This window comes from Rhea pennata, chromosome 1 (genome assembly GCF_028389875.1).
Source record: "Rhea pennata isolate bPtePen1 chromosome 1, bPtePen1.pri, whole genome shotgun sequence".
Taxonomy (NCBI): Eukaryota; Metazoa; Chordata; class Aves; order Rheiformes; family Rheidae; genus Rhea; species Rhea pennata.
The window spans coordinates 33,502,105-33,529,508 of NC_084663.1; the positions used below are offsets into that span (position 1 = coordinate 33,502,105).

At 37.2% G+C, this 27,404-nt stretch overlaps 1 protein-coding gene across 2 annotated transcripts in view; it reads left to right on the forward strand.

Annotated features, from left to right (window-relative positions):
• The window catches only part of ANO6 (anoctamin 6), a 78,440-nt gene that overhangs the window by 9,223 nt on the left and 41,813 nt on the right, over positions 1-27,404 (forward strand). For both annotated transcript variants that reach the window (XM_062583831.1, XM_062583824.1), the window contains exon 2: positions 18,468-18,544. In XM_062583831.1, the coding sequence (XP_062439815.1) occupies positions 18,468-18,544 (77 nt within the window). The remainder of the gene's footprint in view (positions 1-18,467; positions 18,545-27,404) is intronic.

Sequence of the window (27,404 nt, forward strand, 5' to 3'; positions counted from 1 at the left end):
TTAATCTGGTTAGTCAGGTTATTCAGCATTTTTTAGCTGTGATTTAACATTGGACATTACATATTTGCATAAGAGATGAATGAACTACTACTGCAGTCTTGTAGAAAACAGTCACCACCTCTTTTCTGTCCAATAGCTGTTTGAAAATGGTTGCTGTAGCAAACACATTATGTCTGATAACTTGAGTGTTTTATAGAGTGTTTCTGTCCAGTGGGCTTGTGGCTTGTGTAGATCTTTTGGAAATGCAGCTGACCATCAGGATGTCTACACAAAGATCTCAGTGCTTGCCCTCACTGCTGCAGCAGGGATCCATGGATAATTCCTCAACTATTACTGCTTTGGGAAGTTTCTGCCAGAAGAGGAAATCTTCACTGGGTGGAGAAGAGAAGGAAGAGTGAAAAGAGCAAAAAGCGGGAGCACTTCTGCTAGGAGGCACTGATTCTCCTGTGCTGTGGTGATACCAGAGCTAATGGCAGGAGAAGGGGATGTATTTTGTGACTTTCCAGTGGATGAAAAGAGATTATGGGTTCTTTGTGGGACAAATACAGGGAATGTCATCTGGATCAAGATGGAAAATATGAGAATCCACTATAAAATATTGTCAGTGTAGCAACCCTCCTGGAGATGCTAGGGTTTATTGCTATGATTATTGCTATGATTAGAGAGAGTCTGAAATTTGCACTGAAGAGCAGAACTTGGAGCAATGTAAAGACTCCTAGAGCACAGAGTGGGGTCTTGACTGAAGAGTCTGGTAAAATAAGGAGTACTGAAGAGATGGAAAGAAGTAGTTTTAAGTAAGGACATGAAAATATCCATTGAGACCTGGGTACATCCTTAAAAAAAAAAAAGAAAAGAAAAGAAAAAAAAGAAAGAAAGAAAAAAGGAAAGAATTGACAGTATTCATAGGAGTCAAACTGACCAATGTAACTATTCATCTATTTATCTGGTCAGGAGTTTATAAGCACTAGAACAATGACTCTTCCAATTCAGTTCATCAGGAAAATAAAGACGCAGCATGGGAATAAGGTGATAGAACTTTATGTGTAGTGAATTGAAATAATTGATCTGAGGCATTTTCATCCGTATTTTTAATATATAGTAAAAATCACATTGTGTCTGTAGGTAATTTATCCAGCAGAAAAAATAGACTATACCATAAATTATTTGCAAAAAATTTCTACTGCTCTGGGTTTGGCAGTGCAGTTAGAGATAACAACAGTTAACGAAACAAGACTAAGATGATGGTCCAGAGGGCTCTAATGTTGGCAGAGTTTTATTATTTTGTGTGTAATATTGCTAAAATTATGTATTCTCTCAATGTGTTACTTCTTAAGTTGACGAATGGAGTTTTTAAAGGCAATAATGAACAAAGATCAGGTCATACAGTGCACACTACCCTTCTAAATAGTGCTATCGACTAGAATAGGAATAGGATTATTTTTGTAAATGCTATTCATAGTAGAGGATGTAGAACTTGTCCCTAATGAAGGTAATATCTTTATTAAATCTTTCGTCATCTCAATATACTGATAAATTCTAGGAAAAATAATTAAATTCATATAATTATTCTGCTGTCTATAAAAGACAAGTAAGAATATGCACATAAGGACAGTTTATAAAATGATGGCTGTGCTTAAGACAATCAGCTCAGCAAATATCCCTACATTATATGGTAAGACTAAGACGTGTAATATAGTATTTAAGATAAAAAGTGAAGAAATTAATGTGACTTAAAGGCTAAATGAGTTAATGCTGTATTTGTTGTTGATGGTGTTTTTTTTACAAGTGCCTTACTGCTAATAAAGTGAGAGGAGAAAAAGTTTCAAGGATAATGCAGCCAAGCAGAGTTCCCAATGTTTTTGTAAGGTTATTGGTGTTTGCCAGAAAAGCAGAACTGTCTTTTAGACCTCTCATTCACAGAAGATGAAGTTTTTATGTAGAAGTTGATTATCTTGCGTGCTGTAGCCAATGGAAGGAAAATCTGAAGAGTTTTTAATTGCTAAAACTACAAAATATTTCTTGATTAGGAAACGAAAGTAGACAGTTTCCTTCTGAACTGTTAGATCCAACACTGGGAACAGGTACAGACATGAGCCTATGCACATACACACACAAGTAGCTCATAAACGTCTGTAGGTTCAGGCTTCAAACTTAATACTTTCATAGTCAAAGTAATTAAAAATATCTTTTGGGGACTCTCCTGTATACACATAACATAACAATTGAGTGTAGGAAATATTCTAAAGCAAACATTCAAAGAAACTCATTACAGAAATTCAAATATATCTCCTTTGAGACATGTAAATTTAGGAGCAATGGGCATAATTTTATGAACATATTTCCAACTAGTATTAGATAGCTCATTGATCCATGGGCATTAAAGTCTAAGTGAACAACCATTTGCAACTACAATTTTGTTGATTGTTTCAAATCCCCATGAGAAGGTTCCACAGCTGCCTGGAGGCTTGACATTGGTGATGAACACCATGGGCTCATCTTCGTTGCTAAAAAGCTGTGTTTGTAGCTCAGGGCAACTACTATGCATTGGCTTTCGTCCAGTAAAACACGCTGAAGGTAAGGTACACTAAGTTTCCATGTAATAGGGTAATAATTTTGTCAATATGCTTGGGACTGATGATGGCAAAAGCAGAAGTGCCTTGCCTTCTTTGGATTTCCTGCATAAGAACAGATGGTTTGGGTTGGTTGCTCTGAGGTAAAAAACATTTTAAGCAGTGAAGAAAACCCCTTCACATTCAAGAAGACAGTTGGACTTGCAGAAGTCTAGGTGCATTTGTGGAATGATGTACTTCAGCTCTGGAGCAGGTGAAGAAAACACCTCTTGACTGGAGGGTTAATTATGCTGTCCCCACTGAAGTGTAGGTCAGTCTTTCAGCAAATCCTTGTTCGGAAATACGATTGTTTATTAGACCAGGTTCTGGGCACCACTTTGATCTAGACAGGGAAGGTGGAGTGCTTGTACAAAAATGACAAGCAGCTTGTGCTGCTTCTTGTTTCTGTCCTTAAAATCTTGAACATATCCCAGTCCAGTCGGGGCCTGGTATGGCACATGCTTAGAATTTCTAAGGTTTTGTTTGTGTAAAATACAGGCCAGAAACAATAGCTTGATGATAAGGCAGGTTAAAAAGCCTTTCTTTTACATGTTCAGGTAGCTTTCTAATTCTTAGTGTGCTAATATAGGGAACTAAAGTCCACAAAAGTGAGAAAATATGTATTTGATATTAAAAAAATTGCTGGCAGTCTAATGAGCAAAGTTTACTTTCAGAGAAGTTGAAATGTGGAATTATATGTGTGGCTGGGGAATCAGCTTTGCCCTTTTTCTCTTTGCCTCTGAAACTGTATGAGGAGAATTTTACACCTTTTTTAACTGAACATCTGTTTACTTCATTTCATAATATGAAGGAAATGAAAGTGGCAATACATTTTTAAATGCATTTTTTCCTGTATCTGTGAACCCTCCTCTAACATGTTACCTTGATATGGGACAGTAAGAAGAGCCAAGCAAGGCAAATCCCAGCTAAAAATTTCAATCTCAAATTTATATTCCTGCTTTTTAGAATGTACATTGCTGTTGAAATCAGTGCATTATTCATTCGAAGCATAAACATTAGCTTTTCAGTTGTGAAAGTGTGGCTTGGAATTCAGCACTCCCTCCTCAAGTGTTCCTCAAGTGTGTGAAATTTTTATTTTTCATTAAGGGCTAAATTATGCCTTGCAGGCACGGCTCAGAGTTAAGGCCACCAGAGGCTCTCTGCCTGATGGAGACCTAAGTCTCCTGAATGGTTGTGTTTAAGAGTGGTTGGCACAACTAACACGGGTCACCTACTTGCTGTCTCTTTGGTGTCTGCTATGAGTCATCATCTCTTCCTGAGGCAAAGATTAATTGTTCTCCAGGAACTTTACTCCTTCTGCAAGTTCTCTCCTCCTCCTCCTCCATTCTGCCTCCCATGTTCCTGGATAGTGGTTAGGCAGATACTTCTGCAGTATGAAGAGAGAACAGTATCTACCATTTTCACTGCTGCAGCAGAGTATTTATGAGACTGATCTGTATGATGCAACATCTCCATCAACCTGTTGCTCTAAGGACTTCCAAGAAAACTAATAACTTGGTAGAATGGCTGAATGATAAATACCTCCAAAATGGAGTTTGCATTGCAAACTTAGAGGTATAAATATGTCACTATGAGTTCTGCTTTATAAATGCAGTTAGGCCTAAAAAACCTGCATGGAGTAAATGGATATTAATTTGTCTTTGGATTCTTCTGCTTGCATAACTTTGTTTGCAGTGTCTATCTCAAAGCTTGTGCAATTTTTCTGTGATTCATGAATGAACATATCCATACATCAAGCTCTTTATTCGTTAATTATGTACTTAGGATAATGTATAAACAGAAGATTTCCTTGATGGATTTACTGAATCCTAATTTGCTCACAGTTTCAAGAGATCTCCTTCGTGCTCTTCTGTAGCTCTGTAATTCATTGAAATCTTTGGAACTAAAAGAAGTTTGTTCTTCTTCAGCCAGAAGTAGCTGGAGTTGACACCAGAAGTAGGGGGTGAAATCCTCTGGCTTGTATGAGGTCAAATTGGATGATCTTGTGGTACTATGTTCTTGCCTTGGAATCTATGAGATGGATTCACACATTTCGGGTGGCCATTTTTATTCGCCTCCACACACACACAAAAGTAGAATCTGCAGTAAAACCACTCCTCTTAAAAATAAAACAGGACTCATTGTAGCCCATGTCAGGAAATTATGACTAGCCTCCTAAGTGTGTCATGCTTGCTTTTTGCCTACTGCCACAATGAGATGTACAAGCAGTCTTACCTAAACTTAAATGGAAAACAACTCTACTGAGGCTGCTTTGCTTTTTTCAGATGAAAACTGATTTTTTTTTAAGAATCCCAATAGAACTGATTTTGTGAAGAGGATTAGGACTGGGCCTCTCAGCATTAGTTACGGTTTTATGAAAATCTCCATAATGTTGAATGAAATGAGCAAACCCCATATAAGCCCTATGGTTGTTTCTATGTTACTGCTATCTATTATGCTCATAACATTATAAAATAGTTTAGTGAGGCTTCTAGATACCAAAGTAAAATGTCTTTCCATGCATTCCAAAGCAAAACTTGCATTTCCTCTTTTGTGAGGCTTTTTAAATTTTACAGAATTCTGCTGGGGTTTAGCTGAGGTAGTAGGAAAACAAGAGGATTTCTGTTTGCTTTTTTTTCTATTAATTATTCCGTTGTTTGGCTTTGTTATAGCTGGGTAGTATCTAGGATTCAAAGTCAGTCATTTTTATCAGCATCGTTACTGTGTACTCCTGACTTCTTTCCTTCTTAAATAAACCATCAAAATATGTATTGTCCATATTTGTATGGTACCTGCCAATGAAATGGAGATTTGTGTTTTTAAATTCACCTGCATTCTTTCCATACAACTTCCTACCTTGACCTTTCTCACTCTGAGATGGCTACTCTTCTAGAAAGGTGCACTAGTTGTTAGAGAAGTCTACAAATGGCACTTTATGCCACACTGTCATACACTAACTTTACTGAGTGTAAAGCTGCCTCCACTGTTCCAGCTTCGAACAACCTGTTCACAAGAGTGGCAGATCACCATGCTGAAATCTAAAGTATAACATTTTCCAGGGGATGATCCTACTGTATGTGTTGTTTAGAAGCACAAATCTTTAGGTGACATAATATCTAGATATTCAAGATGTTATTAACTTCATTGCAAACAGCAGCAAATGAATGTAGCATTTATCTCTAAGCTGTCTTGGCCACTGGTTTTACTTAGAGCACTCACAAAGCACTCACTCCCATTTGCAGCACTGTTGATGCTTTTCCTTAGGTGTCTCTGGCAAATGCCTTGGAGTGTGTGGTATTATGTGTGCCCATTATTTCTACTGTGCCAGCCCACCTCATGGAATGGAGGGAAAGCAAATCTTACTGGTCCTTGCTGTTTCCACAGCCAAAAAAGCATAACAAGTTGCAGGTTCAGAAGGTGTTGAGAGAAATTCAGGGATTAAAAAGACATCAAATGAATAAAAATACAAAAATACTGCTTCTCTCTGAGCATATACTGTGGATGTTTGACTATCTCCTTGCCCTCATCTGACACCTGGAACCCAGGGCTCCATTTGCTCTTGGGGACAAAGGACTGGCTAGATGGACCATTGAGATGACCCATAAAAACATTCTTGTGTTCTTATGTGCCCTTTTTATTCTTTGGCTCTTGTACAAAACCAGTGAACAGCCTTATAGCCAAAAGCAGAGCAAGAACATGGACAGAAGGCAGGTTGTAGGTCAAAGGCTCCTTTATAGTGTAAAGATGAGGTTTGAGAGGAGACAGGCTGTTCAGGAATAAAAGCCAGGAGCTAGTGCTAAGACCTGCAGCTAAATGACCACAGGCAAGTGGTGAATTCCCTTCTTACGTCTACTGGATAGGACAAAGCACTAATCAGGCTCACTAGCCAGTTCGCAGATGATTGCAGCCAAAGGTGCAGTCTGAAGGTGGCATTAACTTGGAAAGCTTGTAGTGTTCTCAGCTCTGTCTTTATACTATAGAGGTGCAATGTCTGATCTATGCGTTCAGATATCACCTAAAGCTGTTGGTTCTTTACCAGTGACTGAAGTGAGACAACCAGGATCTTCACTGTGGCATTCTCTCTTCAAGGGAATCCACTGCATTCTGCTGTCCTTGTTTTGTAAAAGGACTGTAATGACTGTTGTGATGCTTCCTCAACTTCCAGGTTCTCAAAGTCTGAGGAAAATGTTCATGATCACTCTGGAGTTTGCTCTTATTGCTTCCTATTTTCCAAATGTGTTTCTTGAGTTGGTATTTTAGTATGCATATGTTTATTTTTCTTTTGCTATACTATGGACTTTTCAATGTCAGGCAGTAAGAACTTGTTTTCCTATTAGGCTTCCCACATTAACATTCCTAGAAAGCTGTGTAAACACATACATCCTTCTTGTTGATGCCTCTTTCCACAGAAAATAATTTATATCTCTTGGTGTCTTCAAAGCCATAGCTGTTTAGCATGAACAGTCAGAACTCACCTAGCCATAGTTGCTGGGTGTCAAAAATTGAATTGTTAACAGCATCCAGATTTTTTTATTGATAGTGATTACAATAAGCTAAAACACAACATCGCTTTTCCATCATGATACTGAATTTCCATTAATTAGATTATTCTGTACTGATTTTTAAAACTTAATCAATTTGATATGCAAGTTGCTGAGGAAAAGTGCCCATAGCTATTAAGATTGCTTTTCTTACAATATACTTTCAAATTACTCATCAACAGTTCAGAGTGCTTCTATACATGAAGCACTAATCAAATTGTCTAATTAGGTGAAGTTCTAGACCATCAGCAAGGTTTTCTCATGCCAAATTGCCGTAATAATTGTTCCATCACTTCTGCTCAGGGGAATCTCTCCAGTGCTTCAGATATAATTTCATTTCTAAACTGACTGCATAATTAAATAATATCATATAGCCAGCAGTAATCTTTCTCCATATTTAAATGTAAATATTACTGGTTACCAACAGGAGCCATAGCATCCCTAATTGGCTGTGGATAATTACATATTACTTCTAAAAAATGTTAACATTAAGGTTGTGAAGTCAAGCACTTAGAAGTTGGGCAATGTCAGAATTAGCATTGCCCAGCCAACTTCCATTTTCATCCCATTTGTTTGCATGCATGAAGTTAGGTTTTAATTACAGAGTCATACTGTTCTTTTTTTCTCCTAAGTCCATTGCCTCGTTCATTAAGCTGGTAGTAACTGAAGATTTCTTTGTATCTTCCTCATTAAGAGTATGGCTCCAAGTCTTGTTTAACTCAGATTAACCAAACCTTGCATAGCATACGTTTTTATTTATTTTCTCTGTGTTTCTTTTACACTCTTACCATATCTGAATGCTATATCCAAATGGAAGTGAATGCTGAGTTGCCTAACTTCCCTTTTTAGAAAGAGATGAAGTTTCAGGAATCTAGATTCCAATGATAAGCCTGCAGGCTACTAAAGTGATAAGACTGTAAAACAGCGCTGAATGGGATATGTAAAGTCCAGGTGCTGAACTGAGAGCCCCAGTACCACCACCAGTAATACCACGTATCTGCTGCAGGTCCGCCTAAAATGAATGAATTTTCAAAAACCTCCGTACAATCAAGTATTAACACCATCCTGCTTTTATGGCTGATAAACACTTTGTTTCATGCAAAGTTGTCAAAGTGCTCACTAATCACAAATACTTTAGCAGTATTTCTTCTGAAATAAGAGCATTTCTATATCTTATTGTTCCAAGTACTGCGCCATACTTCTCCAGCTAACTGAGTGACTATTACCCCACTATAAAAATGCTTTTCCAGTCATAACACCCTGCGGAATTAGCTTGAAAACTTTGCCCTAGCAAGCTAGGCAAACTTTTTCAAGTAGCTTGATCAAGCATCACAGGGGAGTTATCTGCAGAAGCTGGGGCAGAGGCCATTTCTCCAAGGCTGTTCTCAAATTCTTTGACAACCTTTGACAATCCTTTTTCCTTTCAGTCTTCCTGCAGTCACTCTATCCTGTCTGTCTTCTTAGAGGGTCTAGACAGGCAAATCCACCTCCTTGACCAAACCTGGACTCATCCTCAGAGCAGACTCATCTTGTGTACAAAAGGAGGTAGGGTCCTGAAGAAAGAGAATAATAATCTGGGCTTTATAATGAAACATTATATCATTTGCTTTAAAATCCACCAGCATCTCCTGTGCTAGATCAAGTGCTATTGCTGTGCACCTTTTACCTTTTGTGTAGTAAGAACCATTTCTAGAAAGGGAAGATCAGGACTCAATCCCTTCCTTTGTCTCCTTTAAAATAAGCATCAGTAATGACAGGCAGTATCTGTATGTGTGTGATTTTGAAGTCGAAACCTTATTGATCTGTTGACACATTTGGCTATAATTTTCTCTTTTTAAAAAAATCCCTGAAAAACAGATTCTGCAATGTAGAGCAATATCAACCAAAGTGGAATTATTAAAGTTGGTAATTTAATTAGTTCAATTTCAGTCAGTCCTTAGCAAGTAGGCAATCTGTATCCAGTTTTAATCTTGTTTTGAATTTGTATTTAGAAGGATTTTCCATGAGAAAGAGATTTTCTTGTTAATTAGTGTAGCAACTAAGCCAGTAAAATTGCATTCTGTTTGATAATGATGTTGCAGACTGAGAGGGTACAGTATGGACTCTACGGAGCCTGGACACTGGTGACTCACAGGGAGCAATGCCTGCAGTGCATTACAGTTAATTAGGGAGGCTCCTGTTAACCAGCAGCTGCACAGGCATGGTTTTGGATTGTACTTTTGGGCCTGAATGTTTTGATTACTCCCAAATCCTGTTATATGTGCCTACCTCCTTTCTTTAATCCCATGGACACACATTCATTTAAGCAAATACATAGTTAAATGTACATTGATTTTTAATGTACTCAGATTTTAAATTTCTTGTTGAATGATTATTTCTTATTTACTAGGTAATAACTGTTTACTCTAAGTTTATTTTAAGATGCATTTGATTGGTAACTCTAAGTTTATTTTAAGATGCATTTGATTGGTAACTGGTTGGTAACTGGAGTTCAGTTAAGCACAGAGAAAAACACCACTCAAAAGTGTTTATTAATTACATTAAATATGCTGTATACATACGATGAAAGTGTATCAATAAAATGTATTCTGCATTTAAAATAATAAACAAGAGAAATACTAACTGTAGTTAATGGCATTGAGAGATTGGTTCTGGTCACTAAGGACTATACATTGTGTTTGGTTGCTGTTTGATACAATTTTGCTTAACACTGGGAATGTTTAGAACATCAACTTGCTCTTCCTCATCACTTTCTCAACCTTAAAAGAATTATTTTAAATAAAAGCTTTTTGTTTTTTGTTTTTTCTTTCCTGAACCTGCTAACAAAACTAAAGACCAGAGTAGTCTATAAGTAGGTGCTGAACTCAGTGACCCAGCTGATCTCTTCTGTCTTATATTCTAAAAGGGATTGAGGTAATTGTTTTTCTTAATCCTAGAAACTGAAAAAACTTACAATTTGTTTGGACAGTATGAATGACAGTGTTAGCACCACTGTAAAAACTGAAAGAAATAAAGATTCTTTTGTCAGTATTTAACAGTCTGACATAGTTTGAATTAACCTTGAGAAAGATTCATTTGATAGGCAATACTACAGCAGTTTTCTACCTGATTCTGTATATAATTAAAATGAAGCAGCCCTCAAATCAAAAATTTGAAAAGGACCATTTGTTGCATCATTTTAATATATTTAAATTACTTAGTAGATTATAAGAAGATATATATGGAGAAAAGTGCATTAATCTTGGCTTGGAATATGAGCCTGGATCAATCTGAAGCCTTTTGAATTTGCCAGTTTATTCCATTTTTGGAATATTTATTACATTTTGGAATATTCCATATTCAGAGTATTTCATACTCTGATAAAGCCAGATATTTACACGTATACATTCAGTATACAAACAGAAAATTAAAAAATGATGTTTATGACAGGCTAGGTATGTTAGTCAACGCATTCTAAAAACACATCTTTTTCTGTATCATTATATGATACGCCTTTTGATAAATGAAAGCTGACATAATGCATATTTGACAGCCTTTTCAGGTGAAGGTGGGTAAACTGTTTAGCCTCATAAAAAACTTTCAGAATAGTCTAATTAGCAGCTGAATTTCTGCACTGATATGCAGTCAACAGATGTTTTGTGTACAAGTGAGAGAAGAATATATGCGGTTAGGTTCTGGTGTTCATTACACCAGTGAAGTCCAGGAGCTAGCATTTGCATTTCAGTGGATTCCTCTCAATCCATAGAATTTTAGCTAAGCAGGCCCAGTGACTGTTTCATAAACTGAAGCTGGGGCAAAAACAGGTCTGATTGAAATTATTAGGATTTTTGCCATAAGTTTTGGCAAGTGTCCCACTTTCAGTGGAAAGTGATCTTTTGTCTGTTTGAACTCTGGACGTGTAAGTACTATGTGACAGTTTGGTTACTGAGCCTGTAAACCTTCTGACTCAATGCCTCTTAAGTGTTTAGACAGCACTATCAACAGAATAATTTCCCCTAAGTCTAATTTGTTATTTTTTAATTGTCTCTTAATTGCATATTCTTTTTCTTGAGAGCTACTTTGACACTGAGCTAGCTGTTTCAGGAAATGGGATTTTAGATTAGCAATATTCTTTGTATTGTATTACCAATTGAACATTCCTTCTGTTTAGAGTTAGTTATGAAAGAATATTTATTTTTGAATGCCATACCACATGTTCCCAATACTTTGTTTGCACAGCTGTAAGAAAAGATAACTTAATGGAAAGAACATATCTTTCAAACAGAAAAGAATCATCTTCCAAGACAGCCATTTTACTTCCTTTGTGATTCAGTAGTGTCTGTATAGCTTCATATTGGATATGCTTGTATGTATGAAATTAAAATCAACGCTTTTCTTATTATGTGGCATAGATTAGGTTTGGGTTTGAGAATACCTGCAGATTTGCTCTGTGTGGCTGCACAAAGACCATGATTTATTGACAGCTTGAAAAGCCATTTTGGCATTGCTAGTAGTCATCTGTTTCCTCTTGTACTGTAAGACTTTAGGGGACCCTAAGAAGAAAACAAGATTTTCACACTGAAAGCAGCTATATAGATCTTTTATAAACTATAAGTAATAGGTCATAAAATATCGTTTGTTAGAAAAGTAATTCAATTTCACTTTAAATACATAACTTGTTCACAAAGTGAAGAACATAGGTTTCAGTAGCTTATGTTCTTCAAATAAGATCTACAGATACAAAATAGAGCAAATAATTTAAACACACTTCAATAAAACCACTAAACTTAAAGGAATGAAACTATTAAGTACAAGCTTATTGTTTTTTGGTGGAATGAGGTGAAATATAATCTATGATTGTAATGGCTGGCCTTATGTGTAAATGGAAAAATTATTGTAGCTTGGAGAACGACTAGTCTGCGAAAGTCTCTTCAACCCAGACAGAGCCTTAACAATGGAAAAAATCTTGATAATAATATTGATACTTAGCAAGGAGTAAAGTAGAAAGATCACACTTAAATTTTGAAAGGATAATCCAAGGCATTCTTTTCTTTACTGTTTCTGCTTATTTATTTACTCTGAGAGGAGACAGAAATTAGATTTGAACATCTTCCTAGCTAAGGAGAATTTGATTTTTTTTTGGTTAAGATTATTTTTGTGATTTAATGAAGTTATTTTATGTGTGACCTGATATGTAAGAATCAAGTCCATCAAGAATGTTTTATATTTAAAGCTAATGTATTTAACAAGGGAAGTACATAGAAGAAGTTGCCTTGATTAATTTTGTTTAGACCTATGGATCTCATTGTCTCTTTCCTTGTTTGATTCATAAATTTTGAAAGGTAAAATATACATTCCTGCTTTTTAAACTCCCAATTAATATCTAGATCTGAGAGAACTCCCATAAATTCAGCTGAACATATGGAATAAACTACAATAAAGAAATATTCTGCACTAGCAAAAGAAGTTATAGCCATCAAGAATCTGCATATTGGGTCAACAGTTTCTATTTCCAGAAAAATTTTGCTTTTGCAGTGGTTTTACTTCACTTAAAATTTCAGGAAGTGTGTGGCTTGAATATTTATTACATTTAATTGAAATAATTAAAATAATTTGTGGTAAGATTAGCCATTAAAATGGGTTGTGATCAATTCTGACAGTTTAATAATAGATAAATTTAGAAAAAAATATATTTAAATCTGACGTAAATAGAAGAAGCAGTTGTTTTCTACTCTAACTAGTGTGTATTCAAATATTTGTTCATAGCCACAGAACTCATTGTAATGTTTATAATGATACTTTCACCCTTCTAGGCAAATGTAAAGATTTGGCAAAGCAAACTCTTTCTTCAGTGCAGAAGCTCCTTTGTAGTGTCAGTTCTCCCCCTTCTGATCTTCCAGGGTACTTAAAACAAGATATCGTAAATCTGTCACCCTCTTCTCCCCCCCAAAAGTCAGGAGAGAATTTTTGAACCAAGAGACAGAGGCCTGAACTTCTTGAGAAAACTGACTCCTGCATAAAGCCCCTCTTGGAATAGTGGCTTTACTTCCTGCGACGATTGATTGTCAGGGCCTACTCCAGCTCTTCAGATTTACCCACGTATTAATGGTACTCTCCCCTCATCATTAGTATTTCTACTGTTTTGATACAGTCAGTAGTTGCCTTTTCCTCATGTGGTACCCTGTCTTAGATTTATCAATAATCATCCTTTTTGAGAAGATGAATGTCTCTTAAATGTTAGTCCTATCCCAAACAGTCGTAGTCTTCATTTTGATGAAATACAGAGTAATTTGACCTGATTAGATGATGGGGTTCAGAGTAGTTTTTGTTCCTTTCAGGACCCAGTTCATATCCAAATATTTTACTTCATCCCTTCTTGTGGCTTCTGAGACCGTGTCTCAGAAGGTGGGAGGTGGGGTTTTGCTTGTTTGCCTCTCAGATGCCTGCATAGAAGTGACAGTATCATAAAACCAATCTGTGGCTGTCATGTCTGCTGAGTGCTGAGGAGACACTACCATAATGTTTATCTGTTTCCTAAGGAGCTGTATGATGCTGGATCGGCTCTAAGTAAGCAGTAGCATGGCAAAGCCTGCAGCTTTTGAATGTTACTGTTTATCCCAGCAGACAGGGAGAACCTAACTCAACCCAACAGTCTGAATCTCTTGGTGGAAAACCTGGTATGATCCTGTATGATCCAGTTAGTGCAGATTAGTTGATGACGTGCCCTAGCACTGCATTCCAGCTTACATTGCAACAACTTGTTTCTTGTAACCACACGCTAAACTTTTCTGCATAAAGAGGACAGACTGTAAGCAGCATGTGCATCCCACCAAGAGGCTAGACAGATATTCTTGGGCACATCAGTATTGTGCTTAAGAGAGCACAATGTTCCGTTGTAATTTATTTTTCCCCTGTAAGAAAAGGATTTAGGATTTATACTTTTAAAACTTCTGTGACAGCCTGTTGATACTCTCACTTACCAGATACTCTGAGGAAAGTGAGAGGTGATGTGACATTTATAACAAGGCAGCAATGCCTGAGGACTCTGGGGGATTCTAGACATCATCTCTTGGTTTTACATTCATGATTACTCACAAGGAATTCACTGCCAAGGCTGAGATCTTGTCCTTTACAATGGCTCACAGGGTTGTTGAGGGAAATGAAGTACCAAAGTACTATTTGGTGTTGTAAAAACCTTTTTTACTTCTCAGAATAATTCTGTGCCTGTTAGTTTGACTTATTTATGTGATTTACAAGCTTAAAGAATGCTGCTGCCCTTTTTCACCTTTGGTTATTTCCATTAGAGGAAATTCGATGATAGGTCTTTGGCACAGTAAGTTTGGCATCTTCAAGCATATTTGGCAGTGACTTTGCTTATAGAGCCAAGTCCAGTGGCCTTTTCAAATATCAGCTTATCCAATATCTTTGTGATTTTCTTCTCATTAATAGTTTTTTGGACAGCATCTTTCTTTCCATTTTTTTACGACCTTTTCCCCATTCTAAGCCTTTTTAATTGAACAGTCTCAGAAGAACTGCTTCATTCCCATTGCCTTTGCTTTAGGCAGTTGCTCCTATTTTTTTTTTATTCAAGCGCCAAGGAAAGGTTAATTCTCCTGGATATTTATTCCAAAGGGAGAGCAGCTTTTGTGTCTATCATTGTGCAATTTTCTCTCACCTCTGCCATAGCAATAGGTAGAAATTACTAGTAATAATGTTCCTGAAAGCCTATAAAATTGAATTATTCAATGGAAAGATCATTGAACAGCCAAAACCACTCACAGTCAACATCAATTAACTAATGCAAAGACTAGACAATTTACTTGGGTGCTCAAGGAATTTTAGGAGCTTTACTCAATCTAGCCAGAAATGTTGGCCAATCTGTGAGAAAACTAAACCTTTCCTAGGGTCATAAAGCAAACCACTGGTAGAGTTAACAGCAAGATTCAAGTCTCTTGGCCTGGCCAAAGAGACAAGAGGTACACAGTTTGTAAAGGAGAAGCGTGGGATGTGTAAAATCAGCCTAGCCTAAATTCTCCTGAGAATGCTTCTAGCTTCTGGTGGAGTTCAGATCCCACTGAGATATCCTTGTAAAGTAGTGTGCAGAGATTTAGCATTTACAGTTTATACAACAAACAGCATATTTTTTTGTAAGGACTAGACAAAAACTTGCTGCTATCACGAAGCAAGAACTTAAAATATATTAATACAATTCAAGGAAATTGGATTGAATGTTCTGATGAAAGCATATGTTACTAGGATTGCTTTAAGATAGAACTTGATGTCAATTAAAATCAGAACATGCCAGCACAATTCTAGTAGATTCCTTTGCTCGCTTATACTTTCTTTGGCTTACTTGACTGAGTTATTAAAACATAGGCATCTACGCTTGATGTGCTCTGACCCAAACATTAACAGAATTGAAATTGCTTCTGAAGAAGAAAAGATGAGGAAAAATATTATTTTAAAATGAAGTCTCAGTGCAACTGGGAGAACGCTATAGCCAGGCTTACACTCAGAGGAAACTGGGTCTGGAACAGACCTCAAGAGCTTGTCTAGGCCCTGTCTCTAAAGGCTTGCCGGGTTCAACTTGGTGTAGGTTGTTTCATCATGTTTCTTTAATCTGTACTGAAGAAACACTGGTACTGAAGACCTCACAGCCTCCCCAGATAGTCTGTCTTAATATTAGAAAGTTGTTTCTAATGTCCAACACAAAACTTTCGTGCTGCAATTTTCTTTCTTGCCCTCTCTATTTCAAACTGATCTTACTATAATGCTGGATGGGAGGTGGGAGAAATAAATAAGAAGAATTTGGGGATAGGAAAAAGCCTTGTGTGCAGCTTATTTTGTCAAAGCTGAGTTGTTGCAGGTACCATTTCTATCTCCACGAGACTGGAATTATTTCTTCCAGCTAAAAGCACAACTGTGCAAATTGGCATAGTTATCCTAGCAAAGCACTACTAGAACAAATCTGACTTAAGAGTACATTCAGGTAGTGTCAAGGCATTGTATTTAGTTTGAAGAGAGAAGTTCTGGGCTAATTTCCCAGAATAAGTGAGAGTTGCAGCTTCCTTTTGCACGAGTCCTTTAATTGTAATAAAAGTTCTGGGATTGTATTGGGCAATATTTAAAGTAAAAGGGCTTTAAGAGAATAAATATTGGTGAAATGATAAAATATTTATGACACGTTGTGGGGAAGACATGCTGGCGAGAGACACCGAGGCGGAGGCAAGTTCTACTCTTATATATGTATTTTTACAGAGGCTATTCCTGGCTAGCCTCAGATCATCAAGATTTGGGAGAATAGAAATTCCTACTATGAATGCCGTGCTTTCCCCATCTCCTCAGTTCTGGCTGAAGGGATTTCTCAGCAACACTATTGAGTGCTGTGTGATTACATATAGTGAGTACTTAACGAAGAGGCGATTGTAATGCATGATTCTTGTTCTTCAGTGGCTGACATAAGTCTTATTGTCTGGAGCTTCTACTCTCCACATCTGTTTGCTCCCTATAATGACATGCAGGGTTTCAGAGCAGAAGTTTGCATTTCAGAGCTTCACCCTGTCCGTTATATGTGGGCAGTAACATTCCCTCCTCTGTAGGTTTTCAGAAGCAATCTGTATCCAGACAGAGAATAAAGAATGCCCTAGGGAGTGTAAGGTCAGGTCCATTGCACTGACGTCAGGAATTTATATTTGTCCTTCTCACACTTGTCTGAATTGAGCCCATTAAAATATAATGATCTCCAGATAGGACAATCTAATGATAGCTGCTGATATATACCCATGTTTTCTGAGTCTGCATATTATGGATTCAGCATGTAATGTTTGTGTGCTGCACTACTACACACTTTCCTGCTCTTTCTTTTGAATGCTGGCAAATGTTTCTAAAAGATTTTAATGTTTTGAGATCTCACTGATTTTGATTATCCAGCTGGAACAACATGTAGTTTATGATTTAGATGTTTCTGAAGCTATGTTGATGGAAAAATTCATGGCATTGCTTTTGCCTCTTCCCTGGAGTATACACCACATATAGTGGTGAAGTATACACCACAATAGAGATCTGGAAACTGACAGCTCAGCATATGGACTAAAGTTCCTACCAAACTGTATTACATAGTATTTAAACAAGGGAATTTAGCAGATTAGAAATCATGAGCAGATTATGCTGGTTTGTAGAGAGAAATTTTGTTGTGTTCTGTCTTCAAGTGTTTTGACAGATCTTCAACTGGCATAAGTAAGCATCATCAATGAAACAAGGTCTTTTTGTAATTCTTGAGAATCTGGCCACATATCAGTGGAGTTTTTAAGCCAGAAAAAAGTTTTGGCATATCAGTGATGTTGGTCCTACTAATGTGTATAACAGGCATCTAACTATCCTTCTAAGAGTACTATCTATTTGATTAAAGAGTATTTTTGATAAATTGAGCTCTCCTTTCCAAGCAGCACTGGCATACATGCACCCTTTATATCCATGACCCTTTTCTTGATGCAGGACAGACTTGCCTGAAACTCCTTTCTATTTTAAGGGTCTAAAAATAACATCTGGAGTCTATCTACCTACCCTGCATGGCAGAAAGCAGTCTTCTCTCTTCAGCCACTTGTCTTCAGCCTCAGGATATTGTCTGTCCTTTTCTTAAGACTCAAAAAGATTTGTTAAGTGGCTGTAAGTATGAATTTATATGTTATCCAGTGCTTGATCTGATGGCCAGTTTTCCCAATACGTAGGAAGCTGTTAGACAGCTGTAGTAGGTAACGGTATCGGAGTAGCCAGCCTCACAAGATTACTTTTGTTTTTTTTAGTGGGAATCACTCTGGGGAAATGTGTGAGAAGTCACTGGGACACAGTGAACACATTGAACTTCCAGATGTGATATTAGGTTACATGCAAATCATTCGTATTATGTAGTGACTGTTATAGCGTCACTATCTATATCACACCCATTCGAGGATTTCCTGGTACTGTTGTTGCTTGACAGGTTCAGTCAGCATGAGCTAGGGTTATTTGTGCAGGTGGAGCCAGTTCTGGTACCCTTATTTATTGAAAACTAATACTAACTACCGCTAGACTGCAGATGAAGTTTTCTGAAATGCTGAACAACACAATGGGACGTTTTGAATCACTGTAGCTTTGTCTGTATGATTTCCAAGGTTGTCACCCTGGTGAAATGTGTGCTTTCCTCTCTTACCATCTGTTGACTATAACTGAATTCTGACACAAATACGCTTTTTCTGAAACACTGAACGAGTACAATAAAATGGCATAGCTCCAAACAATTAATTAAAAATCTTACCAGACAAAATATTAAAATGTTTTAATTTTGTATGTTTATTTTTAGTCTTGGAGTTGAACCAGGTGATAATTCCCACTTACGGAACTGTGCCAGATCAGCAAAACCTTCATACTCCAGAATGGGTGGGTATTTCTTTACTTTACCTATGACTACCTAGAATTGTTCCTAATACAGGTGTGCAACAATAGATAACTATTCCAAAAGAACATCATTCTCTTTGTATTTGAAATGTGTGCAGTTCATTTATGTTATTAAGTGTGAACTGCTGTATCTTTACATTCCTAAAGGTACTTGAAATCATTGACTCGGATGTGAACGTGTAGGCTGACACACTTTGGTGGGAATCCCTTTGGGGATATAGTTGAGAAGTCACTGGGATGCCAATACACATTGAACTTCTAGATATGGTGTTAGGCTACATGACCTCTATAAGCAGGTCGGTCTTACAGGAGGACAAAGCTTAAAGAAGGTGATTCAACAGTGTCAGACATTGCTTTTTGGAGCAATAAATTTTGAGCGCTAAAGAGCTTCTTGATGGTTTTCAAACACCGGAATCTATTGAAGAAATTGCAGTAACGTTGCCACCAAGGAATGAGAGTTGGAGTAGGTTGCTAGTCAGCTTTGTCCAAAATATCAAAATTTAAACTATCACCTGTTAACAAATAGCTGAAACACACTAAGCAGGTGTTTCTGTCATTTCTATCTACTAGATACTGGATGCCCTTTGGCTTGCATAAGGGAGATCTGTGTTGTGATTGTGGAGGTCCAGGTTCTGTGGATTTTTCTGTGTATATGGAAATTTATTGTTTTATTCATATATCTAGGAGAGCATATCATACAAGAAAAGAGCTAAAAAATTAAAAGATGCAAATGAAGCATTCAATTTCAGAGTCTGAATTAAGCCTGCCCTGTCTTGTATATAGATACTATGACTAGAGCTATGTAAGTAATTTATTTCTTGGCTTGGTCTCCAAACTGAAAGCTATTTTAATTCATATTAAACTGAAATTAGAAACAGAATCGTTAAAGAAAAGGCCAAAGAATTTCTGTAATGGTATGGAAAACATGTTGTTTCAAAACCAGTAGGAATGAAGAGGTAAATTACATTTTAACTACACCAAAGCTGTACACCAAAACCTTATGGGAATTGCTCTAGTAGCTTAGCTGGCAAAGTACTTTTCGTAGGTAGTACTTTTCATGTAGGTTTAGTTCCTCCTTTGTTGCAGGAAACAAATATTCTAGCTACCAGGAAGAGATTTTTTTTTCTGGGAGCTGAATACCCCAGCCTTATCTGAGCATGCCTTAGAATGTTTTGACATGGTGTTCTCCTTTTGATGCTACTTCAGTTTCCTGAAAAATATTTAAACATTTTTGGAGCATTAACTGGAATCAAGACCTTCTATTTACCAACTGAGTGCCATGACTAGGATGTTATAAAAACCTTAGACTCTCTTCGTGGTTCATTGAATTTTTTTTAATGTATTTATATGAGGTGGAATAGTATCCAAACAGCTAGAATATCATATATATTGTGATTAGAGCATTCTTTTCTGAGCAGTCTTATAGAATTATTTTTGTTTCTATTGAAAATTAACCTTCAAAATCAATTTTTTGGGGGGTTACTGGTTTTTACCAGCAGTTGTAATTTCTGCTTAGTTTTAACTGCCTCTTTCCTGTACTACTCTCTCCATGTCAAGTCCTTCTTCCCGTCGATACCTATTGCTGGACAGTTTCAGTGAGTCTGAGGAGCCAGAAAGACTGAATAAAACTGAGTTCTACTAAGTCTGTCTGTGAAAAGGATAGCATAAGAGCAAATCCGTTCAGGTGTAGCTAGAAATTGAAAATGAGTAGGGAAGTACTATGCCTGTTATCTAAACTTATGCTTTCCAGATTGTGCTTGCCAGCTGAAAATACTCTGTGAATTTGATTTGATTTTGCAAGTTTTCTTGGAGTAGCCAGAACTGTGAATAAACTATTGACTAATAAAAATTGCCCCATCCTTATTATGATGCTGTTTCCAATTACAGGATCACATGCTATGTTTGCCGCAGGATCCCTATCTTGTTCAGCACATGAGTTGGATGCTAATCTGTACAAAAATCCAGATTCTGTGAGGAAGGATGTTGCATGTAGTACTTTAGCAAGGTGTAAATGTGAGAGGAAATTATGGGAAAAGAATGAATGGTCTTATGACTGGCAAAACTGAATGCTCTCCTAGATAATTAGATTTTATCCCTGCTGCTGCTGCAAGATTTCTGAGAGGCTTGTTAAGTTATTTATGTCCAGGATTTATTTCCTGAATGTCAAAGGGAGCATCTGTGGCCTTGTTTGCGTTAGCTCAGAATAGTTACAAATAGATCTAAAAGTGAGTGTAATGCTCATTGAAGAGACAGAATTGCTAAGCACTCTAGAAGAAAATAAAAACAGTTTCCAGGTGTCTCAGTCTAGAACACCAAATTTGGGAGACGCTCAAGAGTACTTGGTATTTATCTATAGATGCCTCATGTGACCACTGGTGGAAACTGTCAAAAGAAAATCAGTATTTTAGGGGATTGGGCTATTTAGATCAAGTATAATGGGAAAATACAATGAATGAAGAAGATAATAAGGAGAAATCCCTAACTATTACAAGGAACGTGGAAATACAGCATATGGTTATGCAATTAAATCTTATATCATAAATAGTATGTATAAGGAAGACAAAATTGTATATATAATCTTAATTCGAACATTTTTTAGCTCTCAAGTAAGCATTTTGCAATCCTATATTGCAAATTGCTCTATAGGTAGATAGTTTGGATTTGAGTGCAACAGTGTTTCGAGATTCAGCATCTGTAGGGGAGATCTTTGCCAATAACTCCAGCTTGTGTATTAGGGCTGCCCCTCAAATGCAATTTCTGTACTGAGAAGGCTTCAGAAAATTTGGAAAGGGTGATTTTCCCAGCTTCTGCGTCCAAAAAAGGATGAGAGATGTTGAAAAGCAGATTTTCAGTGGAGTGCTATCCACCTTTATTTAAAAGTAAGTATGTTTGGTCTGTCTCTAATCAAGAGTAACTGGAATTCCTTGTGCAACCAACAGTTACACACAAACTAAAACAGGAAGTCAAGTGGGTGTCTAATCTAAAGTTAGCGCAGGGGACAAGGCATCCCAATGTCTGACCAGTTACCAACTGTTTTGTGCTGACAGAAAAATATGACTGTAATGACGCCCTGTATTTTTCTACTTTGTAAAAAAAACTTTAGTCTCGATTTATTTCCATTTACTAGATATCAAATATTTCTCTCTTTGCATGTTGAGGTATTGAAAAAAAATTCTTTTGATTCATGTTTGCTAATAATCTCATTGTTGCTAAAAACAGAACTAAAACAGTCCTGTGTTGTTATTAGCAAATATGAGTCATAAGGGGAAATGTTAAATGTGTAACAGTTTTATTGCCCTTTAAACACCAACATTAGCTTCTCATAGTATGCAGATAAATTTACATCTTCCAGAAGTAAATGCTTTGTTGGTTTTAATGTCAGAAAAGTTGTAGTGTGTATTGGTCACTTGGAATACAAAGTAATAAAGGTTCTTTTTATATATCTGTGATAATAATAAAAACTTTACATTTTGTTAATGTTTTCACCAGATGATCTCAAAGCACTTTGCAAATAATTATATTTCATGATATCCTTGTAATATCATTTATTAATTTTTAAATTACTGGATTTGAAGAGAAGACCTGTAGCAAGAAATAATTATGCTCCTAAACATCTGCTCTGGATTCATCTGCACAGAACATTTCCTATAGGAAATGGGAGTCCCCCTGCCCAAGATTTTCTCAGTGCTGATTTGAGGCTTTTTTGCAGGTGCTGTCAGCAGAGGGAATGCTACATCAGTAGTTGTCTGCGCTCTTGTTTCCTGGTCCTGATTTGATCTCTGGGCATGCTGCAGGAAGCTGAAAACTATATGAGGTTACACACAGGAGGTTTATCCCTCCAGTAATGATTACATTTGGCACTATTGACAATCACACCAAAAGCTCGTATGGACAAAGTAAAATACTTCTGTCCTCCCAGGTAGATGAGTCATCTTAGATAGAGATAGAGATAGATAAGAATTTCTTGCAGAAGCTCTCTTTATTTAAAAAAGTCATCTTACAATACTGTGTTTGTTCATGGTATAGTAAACAATAAAGAACTGCAATTCCTTTGCACACATTTTTCTTCATTCTTGTCTCTGTGTTGCCTTTTCCACTGTTATCCCCAGTGTATTTTAACATTATAATGCCCTGAGAAACCTGGGTAAGTGAAGACAGGTTTCTTTGTAACACAAGTTACAGTTACAACCATTTTTCTTTCCTAGAATAGGACATCACTGTTGCTGAAGGGAGTTTTTGGTTAGAGTAGTCTCCTTTCAGTTTCTCCTGCAGAGATTACATGTAGCCATGACTACAGGAACTGGCCCAGGGGTAAGACACAGCTACTCCCCTTAGATACTGAGATACCTCATTATAAGATATACCTGCAAAAGAATACACAGTAGTCGCCTTCCTGAGAAGCTCTGAGGTCATGGGGCTGAGTGTCAGTACTACTACTGTTTTTAGTACTGTTTTACTGCCAAACCAGTTACCTCAGCCTTTACACCACTATTTAGAGGGATAGGCTCATCCTCATTTCCCACTTGTCCCTGATCAAATTCCCATTCCATCCAGAGTGTTGGGAGAGCAGATGCTATTTGCTGATCACTACTTGTGCCAGATTAGAAAAGAACACAGGAAGCTCCTTATTAATTTATCACAGTGGCCAAATTGACCACTGTGGGACAGAGTTAGGTAGGATTAAGAGAAGATAGTTGAGCAGAGGTTTGTGCGCATGGCAGAGATCTGTTCAGGACTGTACAGAGACCTTCAGTGAGCTCAAGTATCAGAAGCAGTGTAATTGCGTCAATGCAATACTTGCCACCCTTGCTTCTCAGATCTGATAGAGTCCCACTATGTCTACATTAGCCAGTCGTAAGGACCAAAGGCATGGGTCTGTAAAACAATACAGTTAGTGCTGAGAACCTGATGTCTGCATCATACATGTTCCTGGGCGTTTTATTACAGCAGACTACCTCCAATCTCGTTCATTGGAATGAGTGTCCATTTGAGGCCAGACTGCAATGGATGTAGTTCTGGAGAGCATCTTCCAGTTAAGTTTCGCCCAAGAAGAGTGCAGCTTATGGACTGAGACCATTCTGCAGTGCAAACCAAAGCACTGGAGACATTAGAGAGGTTCACTTCAAAAATGTACCGTGGTCTGAATTAAAATGCACATGGCTGTGCTGCCTCCAGGCTAGCTCATATAGATGTACGCTAAGTGTTAAATTTCAGAAAATTTTATCCACAGTCTGGCCCTCCATTCCTTCAGATTCCTTCTGTTAATAATGCAGCTAATAGTTCCCTACCTTACAGTGGTCGGCAAGCAGTTGATTTTAAAACATTCAAAAGTTCAGTAGCACTACAGGGTATGTACTAAATACAATTACAATTCTACAGCTAATGTATTTTTTGTATTTATTAATTATGATAATCAATATTAACCTGCTATTCATTAGGGTATTATTATAACATTAGAAATCACAACCGGTTGTATGTATCAGTACTTAAAATGTGATTATGCTGAGGCTCAGAAAATTAGAAAGTGCAGTAAGTAGAGCCTATGTTTGTTTCTTCCAAAATGAAAAGGTATCAATGGATTTGTTCATTATCTTGGGTTATAATGTGCCACCCATATTTAAGCAAAATTAGGTATTGGAATTTCAGCCATATAAAATTCTGTGTGTATATATATATGTGTGCATTTCTATGATAATGTTTGTAACATTGTCAAATAGTATTACATACTTTAAAGAAAAACCCTTGTCTCAAAGGAATTATTAACTCCAGTTAATAATTGGGGGGAGGGTGTCCAGTTCTGTTCTCTCCTGCTAATTATGTTGAATAATATATGATTTTGTATTACAAACTATCCAATAGGGATTTTAAGATACACGACACATCTAAGTTATTGTGGCTGTTGGAAACTTAACTATTTCATTCCCTTTATCTTTTACTTCTCACATTTTAATTGAGCAACACTTAATGTTACATTAGAATTGATTTATGTGGATCTTGATGTTGATGTCTTAAGTATTCACAGTTAATGAGTCAATTTTTTATTGTTTTATTGATCTATAAAACATCTACTGACAAGTCAGTTGGACATTGCCTTAGTAATTAAAAACAATAGAGATTACATTTAAGAAACTGGCTTCATAAGTGTGAGCTTCTGCATAGCTGGAGTCATACAGTTCAGTAAAAATGAGTAATCTTTCAGCAATACATTATTATATATATGCATAGTTTCACAGGTATGTAAAAGTATATGAATATGGCAATATGCATATACTTGTGTGTAAACACCACACATAAATTCATGAATCAGAATGCTGATTAATGGACAGAGTCTGCGTGCTTGCTTATTGGCTATTCATTAATGCCAATTATCACAAAGGTACACACTGTTTTTTAAGCTTAAAGGAGACTGTCTTTAAAGGAAAATTATTTAGATAGTGAAGTCATGTAATTGTGGATGGGAAAAGTTTAATCTTAGGTTTCTTGTCTGATTGTCATTTATTTCCTTTCTCTCCTGTGCAAAGGTCCTGTAGACAAAATAGCTAAAAACTGTACAGAAAAATCCTTAAAGCTATTACAAATTTCAGACTTTCAAGTGCTTGAGTTTCATAACTAAAGTATCTCTCTTTAGACTCTTGTCTGGTTTATGCAGTGGTAACACTTCTCGTTATTCATGATCACAAGGTTTGGTCTCTGGGTTTCCAACATTGCAACACAGAGCAATTTTAGCCAAGATCAGAGATTGCTGGGATCCCAGAGAAGAGCAGTGGCTGTGGGGGTTGTGCTCTGTGTTCAGCTCTCTCCTCACTCTCTTTTGCTGCTACCCCAGCACCTTCCAGGCAGTCTCCAGACAGTGGCTGCTGCTGGTTGTTGGTGGTGAGGCCTCAGCATTAAATCTCTTTCTAGTCTGTCATTATGGCCATTATGTGCCACTGTGCTTGCGAAACGTAAGTCGGAGGAGGAAAATGGTGAGTTTTTTACCAGTTTATATCAGACTTCTGTCATCGACCTGGTTCATATCACGTTCCACCACAGTGATGCCCAAACTTAGTGCAATCCTGATGCAGTGCCACAAGTTTTCCTGAGACACAAGTATCTGTTTTACAAACACAGCTGATTCACCCACTGACCAGCCCTGAATGCAGCCCTGGAGCTAGGCAGAGGCATCAGCTCTCTGCTACAGTCAGGGCACAAAGTAGTGGCTTTGTGCGTAACAGGGTTTTCTGGAAATCACACTTTCCCTGACTGTGCCTCCTAAGCATGGGACATAATGCTCACACTCGGATAACCGAGTGGGACTCAGTTCCCAGATGAAGACATGTACAGGAATCCACTTGGGAGCTAAGTGTTAATTATCCTGTTAGTCTGAATAATCTGTAAATATTGGTTACTCCGTTAATCAGTTTATCATTTCTTGAGGATTTTAAAATAGAAATACTGGTGGAATTTTCAAGATAGAAATCCATTCTGACAGGGCTGTGCATATTACACTGAGCATTACTATAATCTTTTTATGAGTTCCAGTAAATGTAAAGAAAGTTTCAAAATACTGGCTGAGTTTGCTTCAGTGGGAAAACAAAAACTATTTCAAAACAAAGCCAGACCTAGCAGTTTGACACTTTCCTCCCACACAGAAGCAAGTCTACGTGAAATTGTCTTAACTGTGTTTGAACTGAGACTGTAAACGGTAGTAGCAGGGGCTGCATTTTAAACTGTGGCTAGTCCTCAATGGGAAGAAATCTTGTCAAGGTCAAGTTTGATGACTTAGTGGGACTCTTCCAGCTTTAGTTCTTATGAATTTAGGAATTCATATCTGTGGTTGCCTTTGGGTGACAGAAATACTCAATGTCATTGTTGTGCTCTGGTGGTGACATCTAAAAGTTTAAAGCATTTTCCCTAAAACTTTATAGTGTGCAGTCATATGTTGATTTGGTAACTCTGCTTAGGTACAGTTTCTGAATCCTAGACTGTTTCTGAAACTACTCTATGATACATCTGTATATCAGCCATAAGTCAGTATATATTTGTTTTTACTCAAAGATATATATATATATATATATATATATATATATATATGTATGTATGTATATTTATATCAGCAGCAATTTGTTGTCAGGTTTGTCACAAATGTCGCTCAGCAGAGGTACAAGTTGAACCACCTTCAGACAGTGAGATTCCAAAGAAAACCAGTCTAACCAAGAATCTCTTCAGACTTTCAAGCAACTAAGTTGCAAAACCTTTTATCAGCTGGTCATAGCCCTTGCACATGCAAAGTAAAAAATAATGAGTTTAAGCTCCCATGAGTTAATTTTAAAGATGGAATTTTCATTAGAATTAGGGGGAGGTACATCCTGGTCAGCAATTTTGGCTCAGCCAAAAACAATAACAAACTGGGTGGGGTTTGGAATAGGGAAAATTTGTTTTCAAAACAGACACAGGTTATTCCTAAGATCCTGTATGCTGCCTGGGACTGGGGTGCTCCTGACTGAAAGCTAACATTCCTGTCAGTTTATCACAGCTAGTGAAGACTAACCATTTCAGCCTGCAGTTAGGGAGTCTCTGATCCCGTAACTATATTTCCATGCACCTTCCTGTGAACCAGACATCCCAGATCCCAAAACTGCCCTCAACCTGTTTAGAAGCCCTTGTGTCACTCATGAAGTTGGCTCTACACTGACAAGGAAATTTCAGAGCTATGAAATCTGGAGACCTTTCCATGAACACAAAGGCACAGTATATTCTGGAGATTATTCTGGGTTATTTTGGCCTGAGTCCATCCACCCTAGGCCATTTTGCATGTCTAGCCATCTGGAAGTCAGGGTGCGATACATTTCTGTGTGCTAGT